The sequence below is a fragment of the Vicia villosa genome, linkage group LG3, assembly GCF_029867415.1.
Source record: "Vicia villosa cultivar HV-30 ecotype Madison, WI linkage group LG3, Vvil1.0, whole genome shotgun sequence".
Lineage (NCBI taxonomy): Eukaryota > Viridiplantae > Streptophyta > Magnoliopsida > Fabales > Fabaceae > Vicia > Vicia villosa.
In genome coordinates this window covers 91,852,154-91,875,378 of record NC_081182.1, presented here as the reverse complement: position 1 = coordinate 91,875,378, position 23,225 = coordinate 91,852,154, and the positions used below count along the sequence as shown (strand labels likewise).

The 23,225-nt window shown below is 32.8% G+C and overlaps 1 protein-coding gene and 1 long non-coding RNA gene across 4 annotated transcripts; one reads left to right on the top strand and one right to left on the bottom strand.

Moving 5' to 3' along the window:
• Nucleotides 1-11,351: 11,351 nt before the first annotated feature.
• Nucleotides 11,352-15,596, bottom strand: LOC131662159 (uncharacterized). Of its 3 annotated transcripts, XR_009301407.1 has the most exons (7): nt 15,273-15,596; nt 15,003-15,093; nt 13,988-14,410; nt 13,301-13,566; nt 12,514-12,765; nt 12,147-12,370; nt 11,354-11,647 (listed from the first exon to the last, which is right to left on the bottom strand). It is a non-coding gene; the product is annotated as an uncharacterized LOC131662159 (long non-coding RNA). The 3 variants fall into 3 exon arrangements; XR_009301405.1 differs by having other exon boundaries at nt 11,352-11,647; nt 12,514-13,566; XR_009301406.1 differs by having other exon boundaries at nt 11,353-11,647; nt 12,514-13,566; nt 14,273-14,410.
• A 2,350-nt stretch (nt 15,597-17,946) lies between these two features.
• LOC131656340 (isoleucine N-monooxygenase 1-like) lies at nt 17,947-20,996 on the top strand. The gene is made up of 2 exons (XM_058926075.1): nt 17,947-18,961; nt 20,253-20,996. Exons 1-2 carry the CDS (start codon nt 17,999-18,001, stop codon nt 20,880-20,882), a joined length of 1,593 nt encoding a protein of 530 aa, XP_058782058.1. The 5' UTR covers nt 17,947-17,998; the 3' UTR covers nt 20,883-20,996.
• The last annotated feature ends 2,229 nt before the right edge of the window (nt 20,997-23,225 follow it).

The following is a 23,225-nucleotide window of genomic DNA, read 5'->3' as shown; positions in this document are numbered from 1 at the left end:
TCTCCTCAAGTTCTGATTGAACTTGGGTTTAACATTGTAAGCAGAAGGAGGAACAGCATGATAATTCTTAATATGAGTTTCATGATATTTCCTAGGTTGTGTCACATGCTTTTTGGTGTGTGTTATGTGAAAACTTTGAGCATGTGAAGTGTGCCTAATATCATGGGAGTGGCCATACTTGAACTGATCATACAATGGCTTGTATGTGATTTTCATCTTATCAACAGGTTCAAGTTTGTATGGGGTTTCACCCTCAAAACCAATGCCAACTCTACTGTTTCCAGACACAGCATATATCATAGAAGCTAGCTGACTTCTGCCAATACTTCTAGATAGGAACTTCCTGAAACTTAAATCATATTCTTTCAGAATATGGTTTAGACTAGGAGTGGATTTTTCTGAATTGGAAGGAGATCCAACATTATTGGATAATTTTAAAACTTTTTCTTTTAATTCAGAATTTTCCAACTCAAGCTTCTTCGTTTCAAATTCAAATAGCTTTTTCAGCTTTTTGTATTTGAGACTAATCTGAGACTTGAATTCCAGAAGTTCTGTTAGACTGGAAACTAACTCATCTCTAGTAAGTTCAGAAAATACCTCTTCAGAATCTGATTCTGATGTAGATTCTGATCCGTCATCTTCTGTCGCCATCAGCGCACAGTTAGCCTGCTCATCTTCAGAGTCTGAATCATCTTCTGACTCATCCCAGGTTGCCATAAGACCTTTCTTCTTATGAAACTTCTTCTTGGGATTTTCCTTCTGAAGTTTTGGACATTCATTCTTGAAGTGTCCAGGCTCATTGCATTTATAGCACATGACCTTCTTCTTGTCAAATCTTCTGTCATCAGAAGATTCTCCACGTTCAAATTTCTTTGAACTTCTGACGCCTCTGAACTTCCTTTGCTTGTTCTTCCAGAGTTGATTTAGCCTTCTGGAGATCAAGGACAGTTCATCTTCTTCTTCAGATTCTGATTCTTCAGGATCTTCTTCTCTAGCCTGAAAAGCGTTAGTGCATTTCTTGATATTGGATTTTAATGCAATAGACTTACCTTTCTTTTGAGGCTCGTTTGCATCCAGTTCAATTTCATGACTCCTCAGGGCACTGATCAGCTCTTCCAAAGAGACTTCATTTAGATTCTTCGCAATCTTAAATGCAGTCACCATAGGACCCCATCTTCTGGGTAAGCTTCTGATGATCTTCTTTACGTGATCAGCCTTGGTGTATCCCTTGTCAAGAACTCTCAATCCAGCAGTAAGAGTTTGAAATCTTGAAAACATCTTTTCAATGTCTTCATCATCCTCCATCTTGAAGGCTTCATACTTCTGGATTAAAGCGAGAGCTTTAGTCTCCTTGACTTGAGCATTTCCTTCATGAGTCATTTTCAAGGACTCATATATGTCATAGGCCGTTTCCCTGTTAGATATCTTCTCATACTCAGCATGAGAGATAGCATTCAGCAAAACAGTTCTGCATTTATGATGATTCCTGAAAAGCTTCTTCTGATCATCACTCATTTCTTGCCTTGTCAGCTTTACGCCACTGGCATTTACCGGATGTTTGTAACCATCCATCAGAAGATCCCATAGATCACCATCTAGACCAAGAAAGTAACTTTCCAGTTTATCTTTCCAGTATTCAAAGTTTTCACCATCAAATACCGGCGGTCTAGTATAACCATTGTTACCGTTGTGTTGCTCAGCAGAGCTAGATGTAGACTTTGCAGTTTCATCAGCCATCTTTTACTGAAGCGTTTTTCTCTTCCTGAATCTTTTCTAAACACGGTTAAGTGCTTGCACCTTAGAACCGGCGCTCTGATGCCAATTGAAGGATAGAAAAACACTTAGAAAGGGGGGGTTTGAATAAGTGTAGCTTTAAAAACTTGACCGATAAAAATAAATTGCACAGTTATTTTTATCCTGGTTCGTTGTTAACTAAACTACTCCAGTCCACCCCCGCAGAGATGATTTACCTCAACTGAGGATTTAATCCACTAATCGCACGGATTACAATGGTTCTCCACTTAGTCAGCAACTAAGTCTTCCAGAGTCTTCTGATCACACACTGATCACTCCAGGAACAACTGCTTAGATACCCTCTAAGACTTTCTAGAGTATTCTGATCCACACGATCACTCTAGTTACAACTTGCTTAGATAACCTCTAAGACTTCCTAGAGTATTCTGATCCACACGATCACTCTAGTTCCTTACAACTTAATGTAATCAATTCTAAGAGTATTACAATTGCTTCTTAAAAGCTATAATCACAAACTGTGATATTTCTCTTAACGTTTAAGCTTAATCTCACTAATATATTACAACAGCAATGTAGTGAGCTTTGATGAAGATGAAGATTCTGAGCTTTGAATAGAACGGTGTTTCAGCAAGTTAATATTCACAGAAATTGTGTTAGTTCGTTAACCTTGCTTCTCATCAGAACTTCATATTTATAGGCATTGGAGAAGATGACCGTTGAGTGCATTTAATGCTTTGCGTGTTCCGTACAGCATCGCATTTAATGTTATACGCTTTTGTCAACTACCTCGAGCCTTGTTCACGCTGTGGCTACTGACGTTGCCTTTAATAGCTTCTAACGTTCCTTTTGTCAGTCAGCGTAGCCTGCCACATGTACTTCCTTCTGATCTGATGTTTGTGAATACAACGTTTGAATATCATCAGAGTCAAACAGCTTGGTGCAAAGCATCTTCTGATCTTCTGACCTTGAAGTGCTTCTGAGCGTGATACCATCAGAACTTCAGTGCTTCTGATCTCAAATTCTTCTGATGCTTCCATAGACCCATGTTCAGATTCTGCTTCGACCATCTTCTGATGTCTTGCCAGACCATGTTCTGATGTTGCATGCTGAACCCTTTGAGACAAAGCTTCTGAGCGCTGAATTATGCATACTCTTTATATATTTCCTGAAAAGGAAATTGCATTGGATTAGAGTACCATATTATCTTAAGCAAAATTCATATTATTGTTATCATCAAAACTAAGATAATTGATCAGAACAAATCTTGTTCTAACAGCACGATCCCAGAGTTCATAGTTCTTGTCCGATTCAGAAGGTTTGGGAAGAGATCCATTGATAAAAGAAACTTTGTTCTTTGATGTTAGGCCTCGTTTCATCGATCTGCTCCAATTATGATAGTTGTTGTCGTCGAGCGGTGGTGCAACAATGGTGGGTCCCGGATTCTCACCAGGATGAAGGTAATAGGGATTTCTAGGGTTCATGGATGAATCTCGACGAAGAGGGGGATTTTCGGTGTTGTGGATAGATTCAGAATCGCTTTCAGATTCCATGAGTTGGATGAATGCAAAGAAAATAAAAGAATGCGATGCAGGTGATGTAAGAATGAAAGGTTTGGTGTGTTTAATCTTCTGATACCATGTTACAGAGTAAAGTCATGTTATCATGGAAAGAAGAAGAGCCATGAAGAAGATAAGAGGTGGCGGTAAAACTGAATTTGAATATTGAATTGGTGAAGAGTTATGTTACACTTAGCATATATAACCTAACTATATCATATGGGCTAAAGTACAAGGCCCAATGTAACATAAGTATCTAAAAGGCCCAATATAAATAATAACATGTAATCTAATACTATATACTAAAATAGAAAACACAATGTTGTTATTGTAGTTAAATCGAGACTTTACTTTTGCTTTTAATATACATCCCATTCTAAAATGTTAATGAACAAAATGGAAACTCAACTACATAGTGTACTCTAAAATATATTTAACTCTTTCTGTCTCAATTCATAAGAGGTGTAAAAATAAAAGTTCCAGTAAAAATGCTTCGGATGCCTCAGCAAGAGGAACCATAAAAACAAAGAATGAAGACGAAGTGAAAAAGTTGATATAGAAAATGTGTCAGAATGAATACTATTTACAAAATGAAAGTGTAGTCAAGCTGTAGGGTGTACTTGAACTAGAATCAAATACCGCAGTGTTAGCTCAACTAAAGAGGATTTCAAAATAGTTAGATGGAGTCAATATTGATCCAGCCAATGTTAGTCAGGTTCACAAACTACGTTGTGATTTTTTTGAATAGGGGATGCTAATGGAAATTGTGACCTAGAGAGATATACAGACGATGTGTACTATGTTAAAAAATTTCAAAGAGGTAACCCTTATTCTAACACTTATAATACATGTTGAAATGATCACTCGAATGTCAAGTAGAGTAACAACTAAGGAACTTCTCAAGCCCCTAAAGTTCCTCAAGCATTGCAACAAATGAGACTATCTCAACTTGAAAAAGCCTTGACCAATTTTATTAAGTCCACTCAAGCAAGTTTTGAACAAGTAGCAAGAAACCACGAAGCAATGTCCAAGAATCAGGACACTATAAGTATAAATAATTAAGCTTTGATAAAAAAATAGAAATGCAAATTTGCTAGATATCTGGACAACTAGCCGCATAACCTAGCTCAAGTGGGAGATTCATTTAAAATATTGTAGAAATTTGAGAAATCAGAATTGCAACTCTATTGAGATGAGAAATTTTGTTGCTATAGTAGGAATTACTAAGGGAGAGGAATAAGTGGTTGACGAGTGAGAGGAAATAGATGCAGGAGTAGTTCAAAAATTGGAAAATAAAAAAATAGAATTTTTTTTGAGAAAATAGAGAAAGACACGTGGAGAGGATATGCACTTGTCGATTTAATTAAACTCACCTTTGAGGATAACCAATATGCAAATTCTCAACGAAACAAATCCCGATCTCCCATATTATGTCAAACTACCTGATCTTTATGAGTCAGAATAGGTGGGTCAGCAACGACGGCATGATCTTCGGTGATGGTTGAGAAATAAAAGGGGGTTGTACCTGCAAGGCACTCTTATGCCAAAGTAAGAGTGAGAGCAAAGGTACAACAGAAAATATAGGTTTGAGAGAGATTTCAATACCCGCCCTGCAGGAGGTGAGGGCTATTTATAATGTTCTCCTTAGAGTTTAACTATCGGGCCAGATATTTTAGGCTGGGCGCGATTCCAGGGCCCAAAATACGGGTGACGGTTAGATTAGTCCTCTTCCATCCGGACAAAGTAAACTAGCCGTTGGCGAGGACGGGAGTATCAACGTGCTCAGATGATCCTTTATTGTGAAGGAGCCACCGTTCACACGTGCTCGATAGGTAGGTGGGAAAGAGGGAGGTACAACCCCTGCTTGCCCAAGTGTATGCACAAATGGTTATTGTGCCAGATCTGTAAATAGGAGTGGATTGGGATAGTCCATAACACTACCTTATCTTATCCTGAAGAAAAACACAAAGAAAGAAAAATAAGATGGGCATATCATAAAGTCAAATGGGGATGTATATAGACACACCCACACGCATCTATCACCACGGTTGGTGATGACAACCGTTGGGATATTGTTTACCCGTATATAATTGAATTAACTCATGTTTCATGACAGTATCGCCATATCTTTTAAAGCAAAATCATAGCACCCATTTTCTCTTCTTCGTCATTAGATTTTCTATTCTATAGTATAGTTGTCAATCTTGTTATTCCTACATAATTGTATTATTTTTCTTCCTTATTCTCTCGTTTTCATGTATGTTGTTGTTATGTTTCACATGATTTTCATATGATTTGTTCTTGTTAGATAGTTTATGGTTTTTTTATTCTTGTATGCTGTTGTTGAAAAATGTAGATAAATGTTTATTGATATGATTTTCATATGTACTTCAGTTTCACATGTTTTATTGTTGACAAATATTTTTTCATATTCTCTTTTCTTCGTGTATATTGTTGTTGCTCTTTTCCGGTTGAACAGGTGGCTAGTAACGGTAGGCTCGATCTTCGTTGATGGCTGAGAGAAAAAAGAGGGTTGTACCTGCAAGGCACTCTGATGCCAAAGTAAGTATGGGGACAACAAGGTACAACAGAAAGTATGAGATTTTAGGTGAGACTTGAATTACCTTTCCCTCTAGAGATAGAGGGCTATCTATAATGGTCCCCTAGGAACGGATCTCATCTCTTCGTGGGCTTGAGCGCTATTTGCGGCCCAGAATATATGAGACTGTTAGATTAGGTCATGACGGGTCTTCCCGGAGGAGCGAATCGTTGCCGAGCACGAGATACCCGCGTGCTCGGTTGTCAGTCAGTTTTGCTCAGCAGAGGTGGGTGCTCTTGCCTGAGGGAAGCATGCGTTGGACCAATGTTTATTGGGCCAAAGTGGTGGATTAGGCCAATTTTGGAGTAATTGGTCCAGTCCAGAACAGTTGTTATGTTGATGTTATTGTTATGCATGTGGATAAATTTTGTTGGATTACAATGTCATCCTAGTTTATGTTAACATGCTATTTTTTTCATGGTGTTTGTAGGATTCAAATTCATATAGTATGGTTGTGGATCACATTATGGCTTGTGGTTAACATAGTGTGAGACAAAATACAAGGAGGATGAAGCTATTCATCCTCATTGTATCTTTTTCATAATAACACAAGTATATCAACTTCAACTTCATTATGACACAATCATTTTTTCAATTAAAGGTATGTATGTTATTGATAAATGTTGTTTATGTTATTGTTGTTGTTGATGTTGCTTTGTGTTTTTTATTAATAAATGGTTTTTCATGTGTAGCTAGCAAGTGGTTATGGTCTTTATTTATCACTTAAAGCTTCTAAAAATGGTTAGTTATTAATGTTTCTCAATCTATGTAAATTAATTGATTTTTTTGTTGATAAATATTGTTAGTGAGTTTGTTATATCATATGTGATTACTTGTTTAACTAACCCCTCATTAAACTTGCATTCATTTAAATTGATTTTTGAGATAATAATTAAAAAAATAAATAATTCTTGAAAATCATCTTAGGCGATCCAATGTTTTTTTGAATTGCATGCATCTTGTAAATAATTTCCCCTTTAGCGTATAAAATTTTATTCAATGCCATAAATTCTTCAAAACAATGTTGATAAATGGATGTCAATCTGCATTTTTTACACAACTCTTGATGTTTGAAAAATAAACTAGAAAAGAAGAGGAAATCAGATTTTGTGTGAAAGACTCAAACTTGCATCCACTCATCAACATTACTTTGAAAATTTTGGGATTGAATCAATTCCTATAGGCTAAAGAGGAAATCATGATTTACAAGAGCCATGCAATTCGCAAAATATTGAATAGTTTAATTTGTTTTTCAAGAATAATTTAATTTTTCTGATTATTATCTCAAAAATCTATTTGAATGGTTGTATATGGTTAATGAGGGGCAGGAAAAAACAAGCAATATCATATTTTATAATAAACTTTTACATACACCACAACGGTTAGAACTTATAACCGTGGTGAAATATCATTTTCTATGCACTTTAATTTTATTTGTAGTTGGGTATCGAACCCATGACACTATATTTATGACAACGGTTGTTTACGTCAACCGTTGTGATATATAATATGTTACATAGTTTATCACAACGGTCGCGTGCCCGTGGTTGAAACAACGAACTAACAACCACACTCTACTTTACAACGGTATGTCACGCGTGATGGTATCTCTTTTCCAACTGTTATAAAATGAATTTTCCGTAATAATGGTACTTGTAACAATTCAGTAGTTAGTTCTAGTGGTGTTCAAAACCAATACCAACCTAATAAAAAACCGCAAATCAAACCCAAGCAAATTGAAACAGTAAAAAACTGCATTTGGTTCGGATTTGTTTGGGTCATCTTTTAACAAAACCGCACGGTTCAGTTCGGTTTGTGGTTTGTATTTTATAAACTGAATCAAATCGCATTATGTTACAACCTAACTTTTACTTAACTCACATCCAACCCAAACTTAAACCTACTATACCTTAGCCTTATGATTACGAACAATTTTCTCATCCTTACACATATCATTTCAGTCCCGATCTTCTCAAATCTCTAATAGCATTATCGTGCCTTTTTTTGCTACATACATCTTCCCTCTTCTCCTCTAATCTCTACTCTCTTGTATTCATTCTTTTCCACCTTCTCATTTTACTGCAAATGTTCCCTATTTCAATTTCGTTTTTATCGCACATCTTCTTTTCTAATCTCTCAACTCTTTTGTTTTTTCTTTTTCATCTTCACTAATCTCTCGTCTCTTCTACTTTTTTGTTTCATTATAATAATATTTATATTTTTTTATGCTATTATTTTATGTTTACTATTTTACTTTTGTCTAATTTAATTTTTACATATTAAATGAAAAATTGTTGTCAAAATATAACGAGTTTTGTTGTTATTTGATAGTGTATGAATGACAAAGTTATGTTGTCATCTATATGTATATGTAAGGCTCATTAAAATATTTGTAAAACCAAATCAAACCAAACTGCAAATTTTTTTCTAAAATCCAACCTAATCAAACCAAACCGCAAGATTTTTCCCTTACGGTTCCGATGATTTTTTTCGTCAAAACCGCTTAAACTGCACCGCAAATACCCTATTTAGTTCATAATGTGCGGTAAATACCACCGTTTTTAAAAAAAAAATCGAAATATGACAATGTAAATGTGAAATGATTTTGTATGGGATGGTAAGAGGGGTGGCAGGACATAATTTAGCTTATATTATTTGGTGTTGCTTTGTCTTTTAGGAGTAAGTGTTACACAATTTGATGTCTTTGATGCCTCTCATTTATTTTGTAATTGTATTATTAGCTTATATCTTTTGGTAGATATGATACGCATTTTTCCTTAAAAAGAAAAAGTCTAATTTTCAAAACCAGTTGTTTGGAACAACCATATTTTATACTATTATATATTTGTATTGGTTTTTTAGTATTTAATTTCAAAATGTAAGGTAGTGGAACGAGCCGTGTCAGATGAGGATTAGCAAAATATTGTTCAATTTTATTAGAATTTGTCTTCTAAAAACAAAAACTATATATTTTATGAAGCGTTTTTAATAATATAGTTTAATTTTATGATATATCAGTTTATATTGGGACTTAACTTTGGCTTTTTTGACTGAGGAGCTCTAGCTTGTATTTTTTTCCAACTTTTTGCATAGGTGCTTCTGCTTTGTTGTGTTATATTGGTGTTTTTCGTTTTTAAGTTGGTTCTTGTTTTAGTTTTGTATTGTTGGTTTGTTTTGATACCTCTCTCTTGGACCTCTACCCACTTATTCTTATGTATTCTTAGCCTTAAGCCTCTTTTTATCTATTTATTATAGTATTTTGCGAATGAACAAAGAATGCCCCAGCTGTGTGGTTGTGGTTTTTATAGAATCAGTTGTTTGGTCTATTGGTTGTATTATAGTTGGTTGAAAATATACATGTTGAAGAAATCTCACACCAGCTTAATTTTGTAAAGAAAGAGGAAGTCAAAGTTCATATATAAGATTCAAGTTCTTCGAATTTTCATGTCGCTTAGTTTTGGGAAGGAAGAGAGATTTCAAGGCTATATATAAAATTCAAGTTCTTCATTACAAGATGTATCTGTCAAAATTACTTTAAGCTTTTATTTGACTTTTTATATTTTCTCTTATACTATTGTTTCAGAATGTTGTGGGGGATGATTAAATATTTTCTTTGGTGAATGCAAATGTATTGGAGCTTTGTGGTGGTTGAGGGTATAGTCTATGTGTTGTAATAATTTTTCCATAGTGATAATATCTAATTGTCATTTGAAACGAACGTGGTATTTTTTCTTCTGATTTTAGAGTTTCCACGTTAATCTCTTGTGTTGTTATTGTGTTTCTCTTTTTTCTCTCCGCTTAGTTTTTTTGCAACAAGTGGTTTTAGAGCCTGGTTTGATGGGGTGTAAATTGTTTACTATGTTTTGTGGTTGCAATTTTGTATGATCTTCCACAATAGAAAAGAAAATTTATACTTTATGTTGGTTGAGAAAATTTTGCTCTGCTGCAGAAAAGGTTTATCCGGCAATTTCAAGTTTTTCAAGAGCAGTAAAAATTGACTTAGAGAAATTTGACGGAAGAATCAATTTTGACTTGTGGAAAATTCAATTCAAAAATGTTTTTATACAATTAGGATTATACAAGACGCTGAAAGGAAACATTTCCAACCAGGACAACGAGAAGTAGGAGGAAATAGATTTGAGAGCTTCGAGTACAATTCACATGTCTTTTGCTAAGAATATTCTTATGAATGTTCTTAGTACGTCGTCAGCCAAAGAGCTTTAGGAGAAAATTGAAGAGACATTTCAAACGAAAGAGTAAATCAAATTGTGTATTGTTGAATGATTTGTTTCATAACTTGCGTATGGATGAACATACGAAAGTATATGATAATCTAATTGTTCTAAATGGTATTATTTATGAATTAGAAACTATTGGAGTCAAAATTGATGATGAAGATAAAGCTTTGAGACTCATATGGTCTTTTCCATCTTCCTATGAGCATATTAAACCTATTTTGATATATGGTAAAGAAACCTTGAGCTTTGAAGAAGTTTCTAGTAAGATTATTTCGGAAGAAAGAAGATTCAAGAGTGAAGATAATACTTTATGAAACTCAGTGTTGGTTGCTAGAGTATGGTCGTATGTAATCAAGAAAAAAAATAATACATATATGAGATGTTGGAAATATGAAAAGGTTGGACATATAAAGTATAAGTGTCATAATGGGACAACGTTAGCGAAAGGAACTGAGTCAAATCCTAGAAATTTCTCCCTTGTCGTGGAAGGTGACGTTCTTTTTTGAAAATTGAGAAGTGTGTCTTCATGACATTTCCGCTGTCTTGAAAAAGCACTAGTAGAAAAATGTTAATTTACACCCGTTTTTTATTAAATTTACACCCATTATTTTTAAAAAAAATCGGGTGTATATCCACCGGGTGAGAAATGTCTAATAAATTTACACCCGTTTAAAACGGGTGTAAATACTTTCTTAATTACACCTTATTTTAATTAAAATTGGGTGTAAATACGTTCTTAATTACACCCCCATTTCAAAAATATCTGGTGTAAATACATTCTACGTTACACCTTATTTTAACAAAAATCGGGTGTAATTACGTTTTTAATTACACCCTATTTTAACAAAAATCAGATGTAAATACGTTTTTAATTACACCCAATTTTAATAAAAATTTGGTGTAGATACGTTCTTAATTACACCTTACTTTAATAAAAATTGGGTGTAAATACATGCTAATTTACGCCCTATTTTAATTAAATTCGAGTGTAAATACATGCTAATTTACACCCTTTTTTAATAATAATTGGGTGTAAATCTTAGTTACACCCTTTTTAAAAATAATTTACACCCTGTTTTATTATATCATATTTAATAGATGAATTTCAAAAGGAGTCAACCATAAATGCTGATACGATGCATTCAATAATGACTTTAATATATTAGAAAGGAAAATATATTGATAATAATGTGCCATCTATACAGTACCATCATGTTTGTTATAAACTGTTTTAACTAACTAACTATAACTAACTAACTGTACATAGGACTAAAAAGTTGATTGTGTGGCTGGTTCAAAATGATTTTCAAACAGTTTTTGAGACCTTATCGGACCAACCAGTGGACTGGTTCATGATTTACCCGTGACTGCTGGTTTCTTGATTTGGCCCTGTGGTCTCTTGGTTATCTTGTTAAATCATAACCAATTTTTTTGTTAAGGAGAAAACAAAAACACAACCCTCCTGAGTTTAGAAGCTGTCTACTACTTTGACTAGTTTTCTACATAGAAAAAACAAATCAAATATATGAGATATAAGAAAACATTGATTAACTTTATCAAACTCTTTTACATCATCTATAAAGAAATAACAACAGAAGATAATTCCAAGGCTGAAAATAACCCTTTAAGGATAAACCCAATTTTAATCAGTGTTGTCGATGGCAGAAGGCGGAAAAATCCACTATATAGGCAAGCGGTTGTGGCGTCTGGCGCCACCACGGCGAGAATCCCTTCACAAATTGCGTATGGTATTGACTGGTAAGTACCTATTTCTTATCTGAATTAAGGGAGTAACAAACATAGTAACAAGAAGATACTTACAACCATGGACATGTAAATATCAAAATAACAGTTTTGTTTTTGTGGCACACATGGAAGATGAATATTTCAATCAAAGCTTAAATGTTTAATTTTTTAAACTACAAGAGATGTTCATATAAGAAATACATATACGTTATGTTGACAACATGCATTAGTTGTTGTCACCCTTTTTTTTACCTTAATAAGAAATGAAACTCAAATAATCAACCAACCATGGTCCTCTTTCGTCCTCTTTGTCGCACTACAAGTTGTGAAGATATATGGAGGTTAGTACAATTTCTTGAAGAAAATGTCTTAATTTTAAAAACAATTAGATGTAAGGTAGTATCGCCTGCCAGCTTGTTCATTGTGGATGACCACTGCTTCGATGATTTGCAGTAAGCAGCAAGAATCCGATCAATCTATCCAGACAAATTTCGATATTACATGTCAGTACAGAAAGAAACCATATTATATCAGAACAAGTCATCTAGTCTTGTTAATACTTCCTCCGCCTTTTACCACTAACAATTATGACAATGGAAAAAATGAGAAGTTGTCTTACAATGTTGCCGCATGAAGAATGCATCGAAACGAGGGCTCTTTCCAGGACATACAAATCAACCGCTTTATCTTCGGGTAAAGTTAAATCACCATGAACAAGACCACCATCGTGTAAGCTGAGTTGACAATGTCTTTGAGGAAAAACTTTCACTCATTCAAACCAATATACTCATTGTCTGCTATGATCTTGCCGCAAAGATCACTTCCAAGCTTTCTTTCATCACTTGGCTTGTAACATTGGTAGCTTAAACAGCTATGCACACACCATAAATTATTTTCATAAGCTCTCACAAACAATCTCACAAGCTGCTATCTAAGTAGATAAACTCATATAAATCAATTCAAACAAAGTCCAAGTTCAATAAAATTCATAAAAAGAACACAAAATTATTAACAAATATCCACAGCCAAACCCAATACAAAATGTCAGAAACTCTTAGTACCCTGTGCAGTGAATTATGGCATCTGCGTAAGTAGAGAATCCATCTTCAAAGGTAACCAAGCCATCTTCGTGAACATATTCTATCTAAGAAATTAAACAGCTAAAAGCAATCATGTCTAATAGCTGATGTCATCTTTTGTTTACTAAAGATGCAAGTTTTCTGACAGCTTCTCTCATCATGTCAAAGATTTCAAGAGAAAATATGGCAAATGAAGCATATTTGCAATAGAATTTTGCAAAATCAATACAACAAAATAGTAAAACCAACCGTGTCAAAAAGGTTTACAGCAACTTAAGAGCCACGGTCTGAAGTACAAAATTTCCAATATATGCACTTGAAGAATACCTTCTTTGTCGAAGGCGCGGATGTGCAATGTAGCAAGCCCATCTAAATCAAGCTTAATAGAATGATGAAATATCTGGATTCTGGATATATTGTCAATGAAGACCTTGCAGCGAATCACAATTCCAGTTTTCACGTCCGTAGCATAAACAGCAGTCTCCTTCCGACCACTGTAAGGGGCAATAGATCGCAGCCTCGCACTAGTTGAGCACTTGTGGCTTGAATTATACTCAGGCAAAACAGACAGAATATCATGATGATCCCATGACCTAAGAATAATACCCCAAACAAACAAAAAATAATCGCACAATCATCAAAATGATATCAATAACAAGGAATAACAATTCACAGCCAAATCGAATCAATGAACACCACATAGAAACTAAATATCCTCACCTCTCGTTCTTTATTTATTAGCATTAATACATTGTACAACTCTCTTAATTCAAAAATCAAAAGTGACCTCCACGGTCCACCCAAAAACAATCTCAAGTCACTTGCTCGTGAAATGATACAACACCAAACACACACCCAATCACTTCAATTTTCTCAAATTACTATTGCCCATGTTTCATAGTTCATTACATGAGAATTGAAACAACAGTGTATCTATCTATCTATAAATTCTGAATGAAGTAAGTTACTAAAGTAGTGAAATGCAGAAAACAAGACATGGAAATAGAAAGTAACCATTTGAAGCAACCGTCACTTCCTTGAAGTTTGTATTCAACAGGGAAAGTCATTTTGGGAGGTAAAAGAAGGTTAACATCAGCGATGTGAGGACCAGAAGAAGCATGCGGTGGTTATTTCATTTGCAAATTGGAAGATCATTTTGTACCAAGTTGACAAAGACAAATTTGTAATGTATGTTTTGCATGACATAGAAAAGTCTATAGTCAAACTCTTGTTCTTCCTCATACATTTTCCAGGCAGAAATATTTGAACATGAGAGAAATGAATGAGATGAAAGATTACCTCTCTTTTGTTATTGACGATAAAAGCACCAACACCGACACGGTGCGAAGCATTTGTAGGAAAGCTATCAGGGGTATCAGGAATCCAATATACCAGCATCAGGTAATCTGGCTCAGCATGGTTGTACCTAAATCCAGCCTGCAATGCAATAAAAAGTTATTCGGATTCACATTCAATCCCTTTCTAAGCTAGTTGCTGCAGTAAAACTGTGGAGTATTGATGAAACAACATTAACAATCAGGTCACACATATACAAAGACACAAATTGTTACAAATGGATGATATTGGCACTACAACTCAACATCAGAAATCAACTTCGGAATCACAGGCACAACAGATAATTCAAGAAGCACAATTGACATATCAGGTGCCACAGTAAGAACATCACCTTCAGCCTAAATACACAGATATGATTTCAACATACCAATGACATGTTATCGGATTATACAAATGAAGCTGGGAAATTGTAGGAATCAAAGCCTGCTGAGAGATCCTCCCTAGAAAAAGATACTGATCTCTTGCAAGAGGTTTTAGGTGCAATTCATAGTTTTGTTGACTCATTTGACCTGAGTACCTCTCCAAATAAGATTAATGAAGAAACACATAGTAATTAAACAATATTCAGCAAATATATACGCACAATGCATCTACCACTGCAAAAAAATTAACAATATTCAGCAAAAACCTACGCACAAAAAATAGGAATCAATTCATTTACATACATACATACCTAACAGAAATCAATTCATTTTCCAAGTCATTGTTGTGTTCAAGAACCTTATCATACTCATTCCTCAATTGATCTATTAACTGTTCTGAAGCTGCAACACAAATTGATTCACACAATCATGAACAATTTCACTTCCTGAATTACTATTAATGCTTAAATTTACTAAAATAATCATACACAACACAAGACATTCAAACAGCTGCCAGTGCAAGAGTATAAAACCCTAATTCTTCAGCTACCAATGCATGTCGCTCAAAGTAAAAAACCTACCTTTATTTTACCAATGCACGTCGTCACTGTGAAATCAGCGATGGTAAATTGTGAAATGAGCGATAGTGAATTCTAACTTCTTCAGCTTCGTTGTCGTCACTGCGATGGATAAAAGGGTTTCGATGAAATGCGCTGGTTAAAAGGGTTTGGATTCTCTTTGAAAAGAACTCAGAAATTTGTTGAAAATTCTAATGCGACTTTGTTCTTCGAGAGTTTTGTTGAAACTGGGTTTGGATTTGCTGAAATTCGTTGAAAATTGAGTTTTGAAAAGCTTCATTGCTATGAAATTAGATTAAACGTTCAGTTTTATAAAATTTGGTTAGAGTTTTGTTCAACGCATGAATTTAAATTATTTTATCCAGTATAATAAGTTTAAATCCATTAATATTCACTTATTTGTTAATAATATTTAAATTTTTAATTCACTTAATAAATTTAGACCTATTAATATTTACTTATTAATTTATTAATAATAATTTAAATTATTTGTTAATATATCATATAGATTATTTAAATTATTTAAATTATTTGTATAAGTTTACACCCGATTTTTAGTTTAAAGGGAGTAATTGAAATTTGATTATAATAATAATTTTAATTTAAATCCATTTTTAAAAAATAGGGTGTATATTGTCACCTGATAATATTTAAAAGAATATTTTATTTATAAAATTACCATTGTGTTTCTTATTTACACCCGTTTTTATTATATTGGGTGTAAATTTTAAAATTATATTAATCTTTTTGCACTAGTGAAGGATGAGTTATTGCTAGTGTTTAACATATGGGCATTGATTCAAAGTGTGTTGTGATATTATGTCGATGGTTAAAGAGCTTCCTACCAACATCAAAGTTGCACCATAAAGTTTTAACATGGTTTTTGACATATGAAATTTTTTGAAATGACTTAGCTTCAAGGGAGTATAATCTTCTTGAGGTGTAGAATGATAGTTTTTAAAACTACAATTGTCGTTGAAGTAATATAATTTTTTTTGGAGCGGCGTATCTTCTTATGACTATACTATTTATAATAGAGTATGATTGTAGGTGAAAAAATGATAGTGTATTGTTTGTGATCAAGGTGAGGATTGTTGAGATTTGTTGAAAATATACATGTTTAAGAAATTCCACATAACTTAGTTGTGAAGGAAGAGAGAGTCCAATGATATATATAAGATTCAAGTTTTTTGAAGTACTACATCGCTTAGTTTTTTGAAAGAAAAAAGAGTCTAAGGCCATACATAGGAATCAAGTTATTTGTTACAAAATGTATCAGTCAAAAACAATTTAAGATTGTATTTGACTTTGTATAATATCTCTTATTCTCTTGTTTTATAGTGTTGTGTGAGATAGTTAATTATTTATTTTGAAGAATAAGAATGTATTAGGGCCTTAGGGTTTAAATGATTATAGTTAATAATCCTTCAAACACAAATATCAAAGGATGGTATGATTAAGGTAAGACATTTCGATTGAAGTGTCATTATCAAATTTTTCATATTTCGTAAGTAATAATTACACAGGATAATTTCAATTATAAAAAATATAATTCATTAAAATACTATTAAGCAAAATAATTAACTGAACTGAAATAAAACAAATTATCACCAGACAAAGGAGTACAATTAATAAATTAAAATGAAAGATTCAACGTGTCTAATTTTTATTTTTTCTTCTGGTTCTCGTCCTTAACGTGCGACACTCCTTAATCCTTATCATAGTTTGGTCGCATTCAGTCACCGACGTTATGAAAGGACTATTGCATTATCACAAAGTGTGCAACACAACTCATTCAGTACACGTCTTTTGTTCATGAGTTTTACAATAAATGAGGAAAATGTGTTAAACATCACCATTTGTCCTTTGAATTTAATTGATATATATTGATAGTGTAAAACATGTTTACACAATCAGACTTTTATAACTGTTTGATTTTTATTTTAGTCACATTCTACGTATTATATTTATATTGGAGTGGTTGTGTAAAAAAATTTACAACGACAGTGCAAATTAATTAATTTCTTGTCCTTTGAATTTAATTAATATACACTGACATAGTTTTATACTGTTAGTTAATTATAACCGCTATATTTTTATAACTGTTTGATTTTTTATTTTAATCACATTTAAAGTATTACATATGAGTTGTTGTCAAACACTGAATGTGTAAAAAAGATTAAATACTTTACAAAATTGTTGAATTAATTCTTATTATTTTAAAATACAAAGTAAAAAATATAAAATTTTAAGGATTAAATACCTTTTACCCCTATCATATGAGTGTTTTGATTTACCTCATTTAAAAAAAAAATTTCGCAGCCCTAACCAAATAAAGATTCCATCCAATTTGACATTGGATCAAGATTCCAAAAAAAATTTCTCATAAATTAATTTTTATATATTTTTTAAAATAATTTATTATTATATTTCACTGTTCACCATATTAGTGAACAGTGAAATACGATGTAGATGTAAGATTTTGGTGTAAGAATAACATATCTCATAAATCAATTCTTATATTTATTTAAACAAATTGTATCTGACCATCATAAACTTTTTATTACTTTTTTTTTTCTTTTAAGAAGTAGATTATACGAATGGATGTCCAAACATTATTTTCTTTAGTATAAATAGAACCACAACTTCTTAAGTGACCAAGCTCAACCACTTAAAGCATTGTTCCTTTTCAACCTTAAGGTTTTTGTTTGAAAATCTTTTTCCAACCTATGATGAGATACACTCCTGCTTTCCTCTCGTCACTCCCTCAGTCCTTTTGGCCCCTTTCACTTGTTATATTTTTTATCTTTATGATTATTAAATCCCTAAGTTATCACTTGATGAATATAAATCCAAAAATACCAAAATTGCCACCAGGTCCCAAACCATGGCCTATAGTTGGCAATCTTCCTGAAATGCTTACAAGCAAATCTCCAACTGAGTGGATACACAAAACTATGGAAGAATTCAACACTGATATTGCATGTATTCGCCTAGGAAATGTCCATGTTATCCCTGTCACTTGTCCCACCATTGCTCGTGAATTCTTGAGAAAATATGATGCTGATTTTTCATCAAGACCAACAAGCATGGCAACTGATATCATCTCCAATGGACAGTTAACCACAATATTTGCACCCATTGGCGAACAATGGAGAAAGATGAAGAGAATCGTTGCTAATGATTTGTTCTCACCACTCAGACATCAATGGCTTCAAGACAAAAGAAACGAAGAAGCCGATAATCTTATGTTTTATGTGTACAACAAATGCAAGAATGGTGACCTTGTGAATGTTAGAATTGCAACACAACATTATTGTGGAAATGTGTATCGAAAATATTTTTTTAATACGAGATATTTCGGAAATGGAATGAAAGATGGAGGGCCCGGTGTTGAAGAAAAAGAACATGTTGATGCTGTTTTTGATTTGCTTGATCATGTTTATGCTTTCTCTGCGTCTGATTATATCCCATGGTTGAGGTTACTTGATTTAGATGGACATAAAGGAAAGGTAACAAATGCAATAAAGATAATGAACAAGTATCATGATTGTCTCATTGATGAGAGGATCAAACAATGGAATGATGGATCAAAGAATGTTGAAGAGGACTTGCTAGATGTTTTGATTTCATTAAAAGATGTCAATAATAATCCGTTATTGACAACTAAGGAAATCAAGGCACAAATCATTGTAAGACTTCATTTACTCTTTTATTTTTTTTATTTTTTATCTTTCTCGTACATGTTAGAATTTTATCATATATCATAAAACCTAATTTGTATCATATTAATTAAATTTTAAATAATTTAGGGTGGGTTCGATTTGTAAAATGGTAAGAATTGGACAGAACAGTACAAACTTTTAAACTACCAAACAATTTTTTGTGTTGTACAACGTTTGAGGGACAATAGATATCACAAATAAAACTTATTACATTATACCCTTATAAATGTAAATATTAATAGAGGAGGAGAAAAAGTAAGAGAATGAAAAAGGTATATATTTTTAAGAGAAAAAAAATGGTATTTTCATATTTACATAACTGAAACTTGTATTATGGACAAAAGGTATCATAAATATTAATAGAGAAGGATGAGAGAGAAAAATATTTCTAATAAACATTAAAAGAGTATTTTTCGTATTTAAAATACTTGTATTAGGGATAAAGGGTATTTTCATATTTTCATATTTTCATAATAAAAATATTAATAGAAGAGGAAGAGAAAGCATATATATTTTATATAGAAAATAAAATAGTATTTTTGTATTTTAAATAATTTGTATTATGGACAAAAAATTGTCTCATGATTTAGTGAGAGACAAAAACTTCAGATTTAGTCCAGTCTCTAATCCTGATTTTTGTCCTGTTTCGTAAATAATTTTTAAATTTAAGGCATGACAACTAGAATTATATTCTACAATCTCTTATTTTTTTTAAGTCAAACTCACCTTTAAATCATACCATTTTTTTAAAGTTGCAAAAATTCCACTCATCATAAATTTAGAAAATTTCTCCACCCACCTCCTAACCTTCCTGCCCATCCCTGGTGAATTTACCACACTACCCCTTGTTTCGGAAGTTCATTTCCGAAAAGGTACTTTTTTTTGTAAAAAAGGTGTTTTCGCTTTTCGGAAATGTATCTCCGAAAACGTGTTTTTTTTAATATTCAAGTATAAATACTGGTGATGTCTCATATCTATTTATCACAATATAGATATTCCAAGATTCATTGAGATACCATTCAACCAATGTTTAATTTTATAAATTAATGGAAGATGAGTAAAATTTTAACAACACCTTTACCAAAATTTATGTGTTACTATCTCTAGTTTTTATTTTTATAATAATTTGTGTTCAAGATTTTATTAATCATAATTATAAGAAAATGTCATAATATTTATATTGTGAGATTCTGTTGAATATATGCTTAGTAGATTTAAATTAAACTGATATTAAAATGTTTATGAAACTTCTATGCAGGAATTAATGATGGCAATGGTAGACAATCCTTCAAATGCTGTTGAATGGACATTGGCTGAAATGTTAAATCAACATGTTCTAATGGAAAAAGCTATAGAAGAATTGGACAATATAGTTGGAAAAGATAGGTTGGTCCAAGAAATTGATATTCCTAAACTCAAATTCTTGAAGGCTTGTGCAAGAGAAGCTTTACGCCTCCATCCCATAGCGACTTTCAATGTTCCCCATGTCTCAATGAATGATACAATAATTGGAAATTTCTTGATACCAAAGGGTAGCCATGTATTGCTTGGAAGAAGTGGACTTGGAAAAAACCCAAAAGTTTGGAGTGAACCTTACAAATTTCAACCAGAACGCCATTTGAAGAATAATAGGTTTGATATATCTTTGACAGAGCCAAATTTGAAGTTTATATCTTTTAGTACAGGAAGGCGTGGTTGCCCTGGTGTCATGCTTGGCACCACAATGACTATTCTTTTATTAGCTAGGTTGCTCCATGGCTTCACTTGGAGTTCACATCCTAATATATCAAAAATCAATCTTGTCGAGTCCAAAGGTGGTATGCTTCTTCATGATCCACTAACGATTGTAGCAAAGCCTCGATTAAAAATAGATTTGTATAGTTTTTGAAGTATTTGAATAGGACAGGCTAAGGCATTTTCATCAAACCTACATGTTTTAATTCATTTTACAATTATGTTATGTTATAGGGTGAACTACTTTGATTGTTGAAATAAATGTTAGTTTTATGATGGATTCAATTGAGATTTGAAAGAATTTTGAAATATATTTTTAGGATGAACTTTTTCTTGTATTTGATTAAGACTTTGTTAACATTGAAAATGACTATGTTCTGCATTGTTTTTCAAAAACTATTAGCCACCGCATCACTCATATTAGTCACCTTTGTTTCTTGGATAAGAAAAATATCTGATTTCTCTTTATTAATCATAGAACTCATTCTCCTTCTTTTGAGTGCACTCACTCCCCCTCTAATGTCTAATGATCCTATAATCATTGCACATTGTTTATGAGCTCCTTCCTTCCTTGCCTTTCTATATGACCTCCTTGTTTCACATCTCCATTCCTACACCCAATTTTATTCTGGCCCTCAACATCCACCACCCCCAAATCAACAATGATTGTCCACAATCTATCTCCCACATCCCGCTTTAAAAACTCCCAGCATTAAACATAAATCTCTGTGTGATCCATTAATTTTTATATTCATTTTAATTTCTAGTACTGATTAGGCAAAAAAATATCTATTTTTTCTCTTCTTTTTTTTCTTCTTTTTTCTAATATGATAAAATTTTAAAGATTTGGTGACATTGTTACACGGATTTAATGGAAGTACACTGACAGTGTAAAGCAGTTTTACACTGTCAGTGAAATCCAAACTGTTAACTTTTATAAATGTTTGACTTTTTCTTAAAATAATATTTAAAGTATTTATTTTTAAGGATTGTGATGCATTGACTGTGTAAAGAATTTTACACTGACAGTGCACTATCTTTAAACTCTTGTTACACAAATACGCAGGTTAAATAAATTCTAAAATAAACAAGACAAGAACATGGTAAAATGGAATCAATTTTCGAATTTGCTAATAGATGACCCTAATTACTTATAATTGTTTTAGTAAAAGACAAATATTTATAACATTAGGAAACTCATAAAAAAGTTTGTTTTGAAATATTTTATTACCCTATAATTTTTATTTTTATTTTAAAGTTATGGATAGATATCTGATATATCATATATTGAAGTACAGGTTCGAAGTTATTCTCAATTGCCCGTTTTAAAAGAAGTTACTTATTTCATATCTTTGACATATATTTTTTTTAAGTTTATCCTTAATTCGGGTGGAGATGTTTTAAAAATAAGATTCCTTCTAAAGACTCCCTTATGAAAAGAGGTATCCTTAATTCTTCTTCAAATCTTTCATGTGTCTTTTGTGATGAGGTTGAAGAATCTTTGTCCCATACTTTTTTATGTTGTTGGTATTGTTAGAAAATTAATTTAAACTGAATGATTCGAGGCTAGAATCGCGTACGGAACACTTTCCTTATAGTATTTCAAGCACTCTCAAATTGCCTTAGAGTTTCTATACAGGAATACTCAGGATAGTTCAACCTTCTCGAGTCTGCGCAAGACCGACGAAAACTCAAATGTAGCAAAGAGTGTCTAGAATTTACTCTAGAGGATTTGCGTTTTAGTGTTGTATTTTTCTGAATTAAGAATGAATTACTTATAGGCCACATTGGTATTGTTTCACAAGGTTGCGAACCTTGGTGAAACAATGTCTTTTATCAAAAGTCACAATGATTGACCTATAACAACACACTTCAAAAGTTGCATGGTTTCATTCTACAACACTTCATGAAGTGTTTCCATTTTTCAAATCCACTTCTCTTGTCATTTTGGAACAACTATTATAATAATTACAACAATCCCCCACTTGTTCTAATAATGACAAGATCAATTCCAGAAAGTAGAAAGAAAAAGAGTGTTAATACAGTTAGGTATCTTTTGATTTGAACTTAACCTTAGTAAAGACAACACAAAGCCTAATCGGAACGTTAGGTAGCTATGCTTTGAACCGTTATCCCATGTGATCAGACCGACGTTACTATACACACACTCTTTAAAGGTTCTTCGCCTACATATCTCGCCTAACATTATTTATGGCCATGTGTGTAATACGGTGGGAGAACTGACTTTTTAAAAATGTTGCGGATAGCAAGAGTCGCCACCGACTTTTATTTTATTCAATTGGAAAGGCTAAAAGAACAGAAAAAGACCTTTTAAAAGACTTTGAGTTCGGGGGGTAGGTTATACAAAGGGAAGGTGTAAGCACCCTTTTTATCCATGGTTATCCATGGGCTCTTAATTGCTTAGCTCACTTTGTTTTCAAAATGTTTGAAGTGTAGTGTGTGAATAGGAAAAGACTTTGCTTAAGGACTTTAGCTT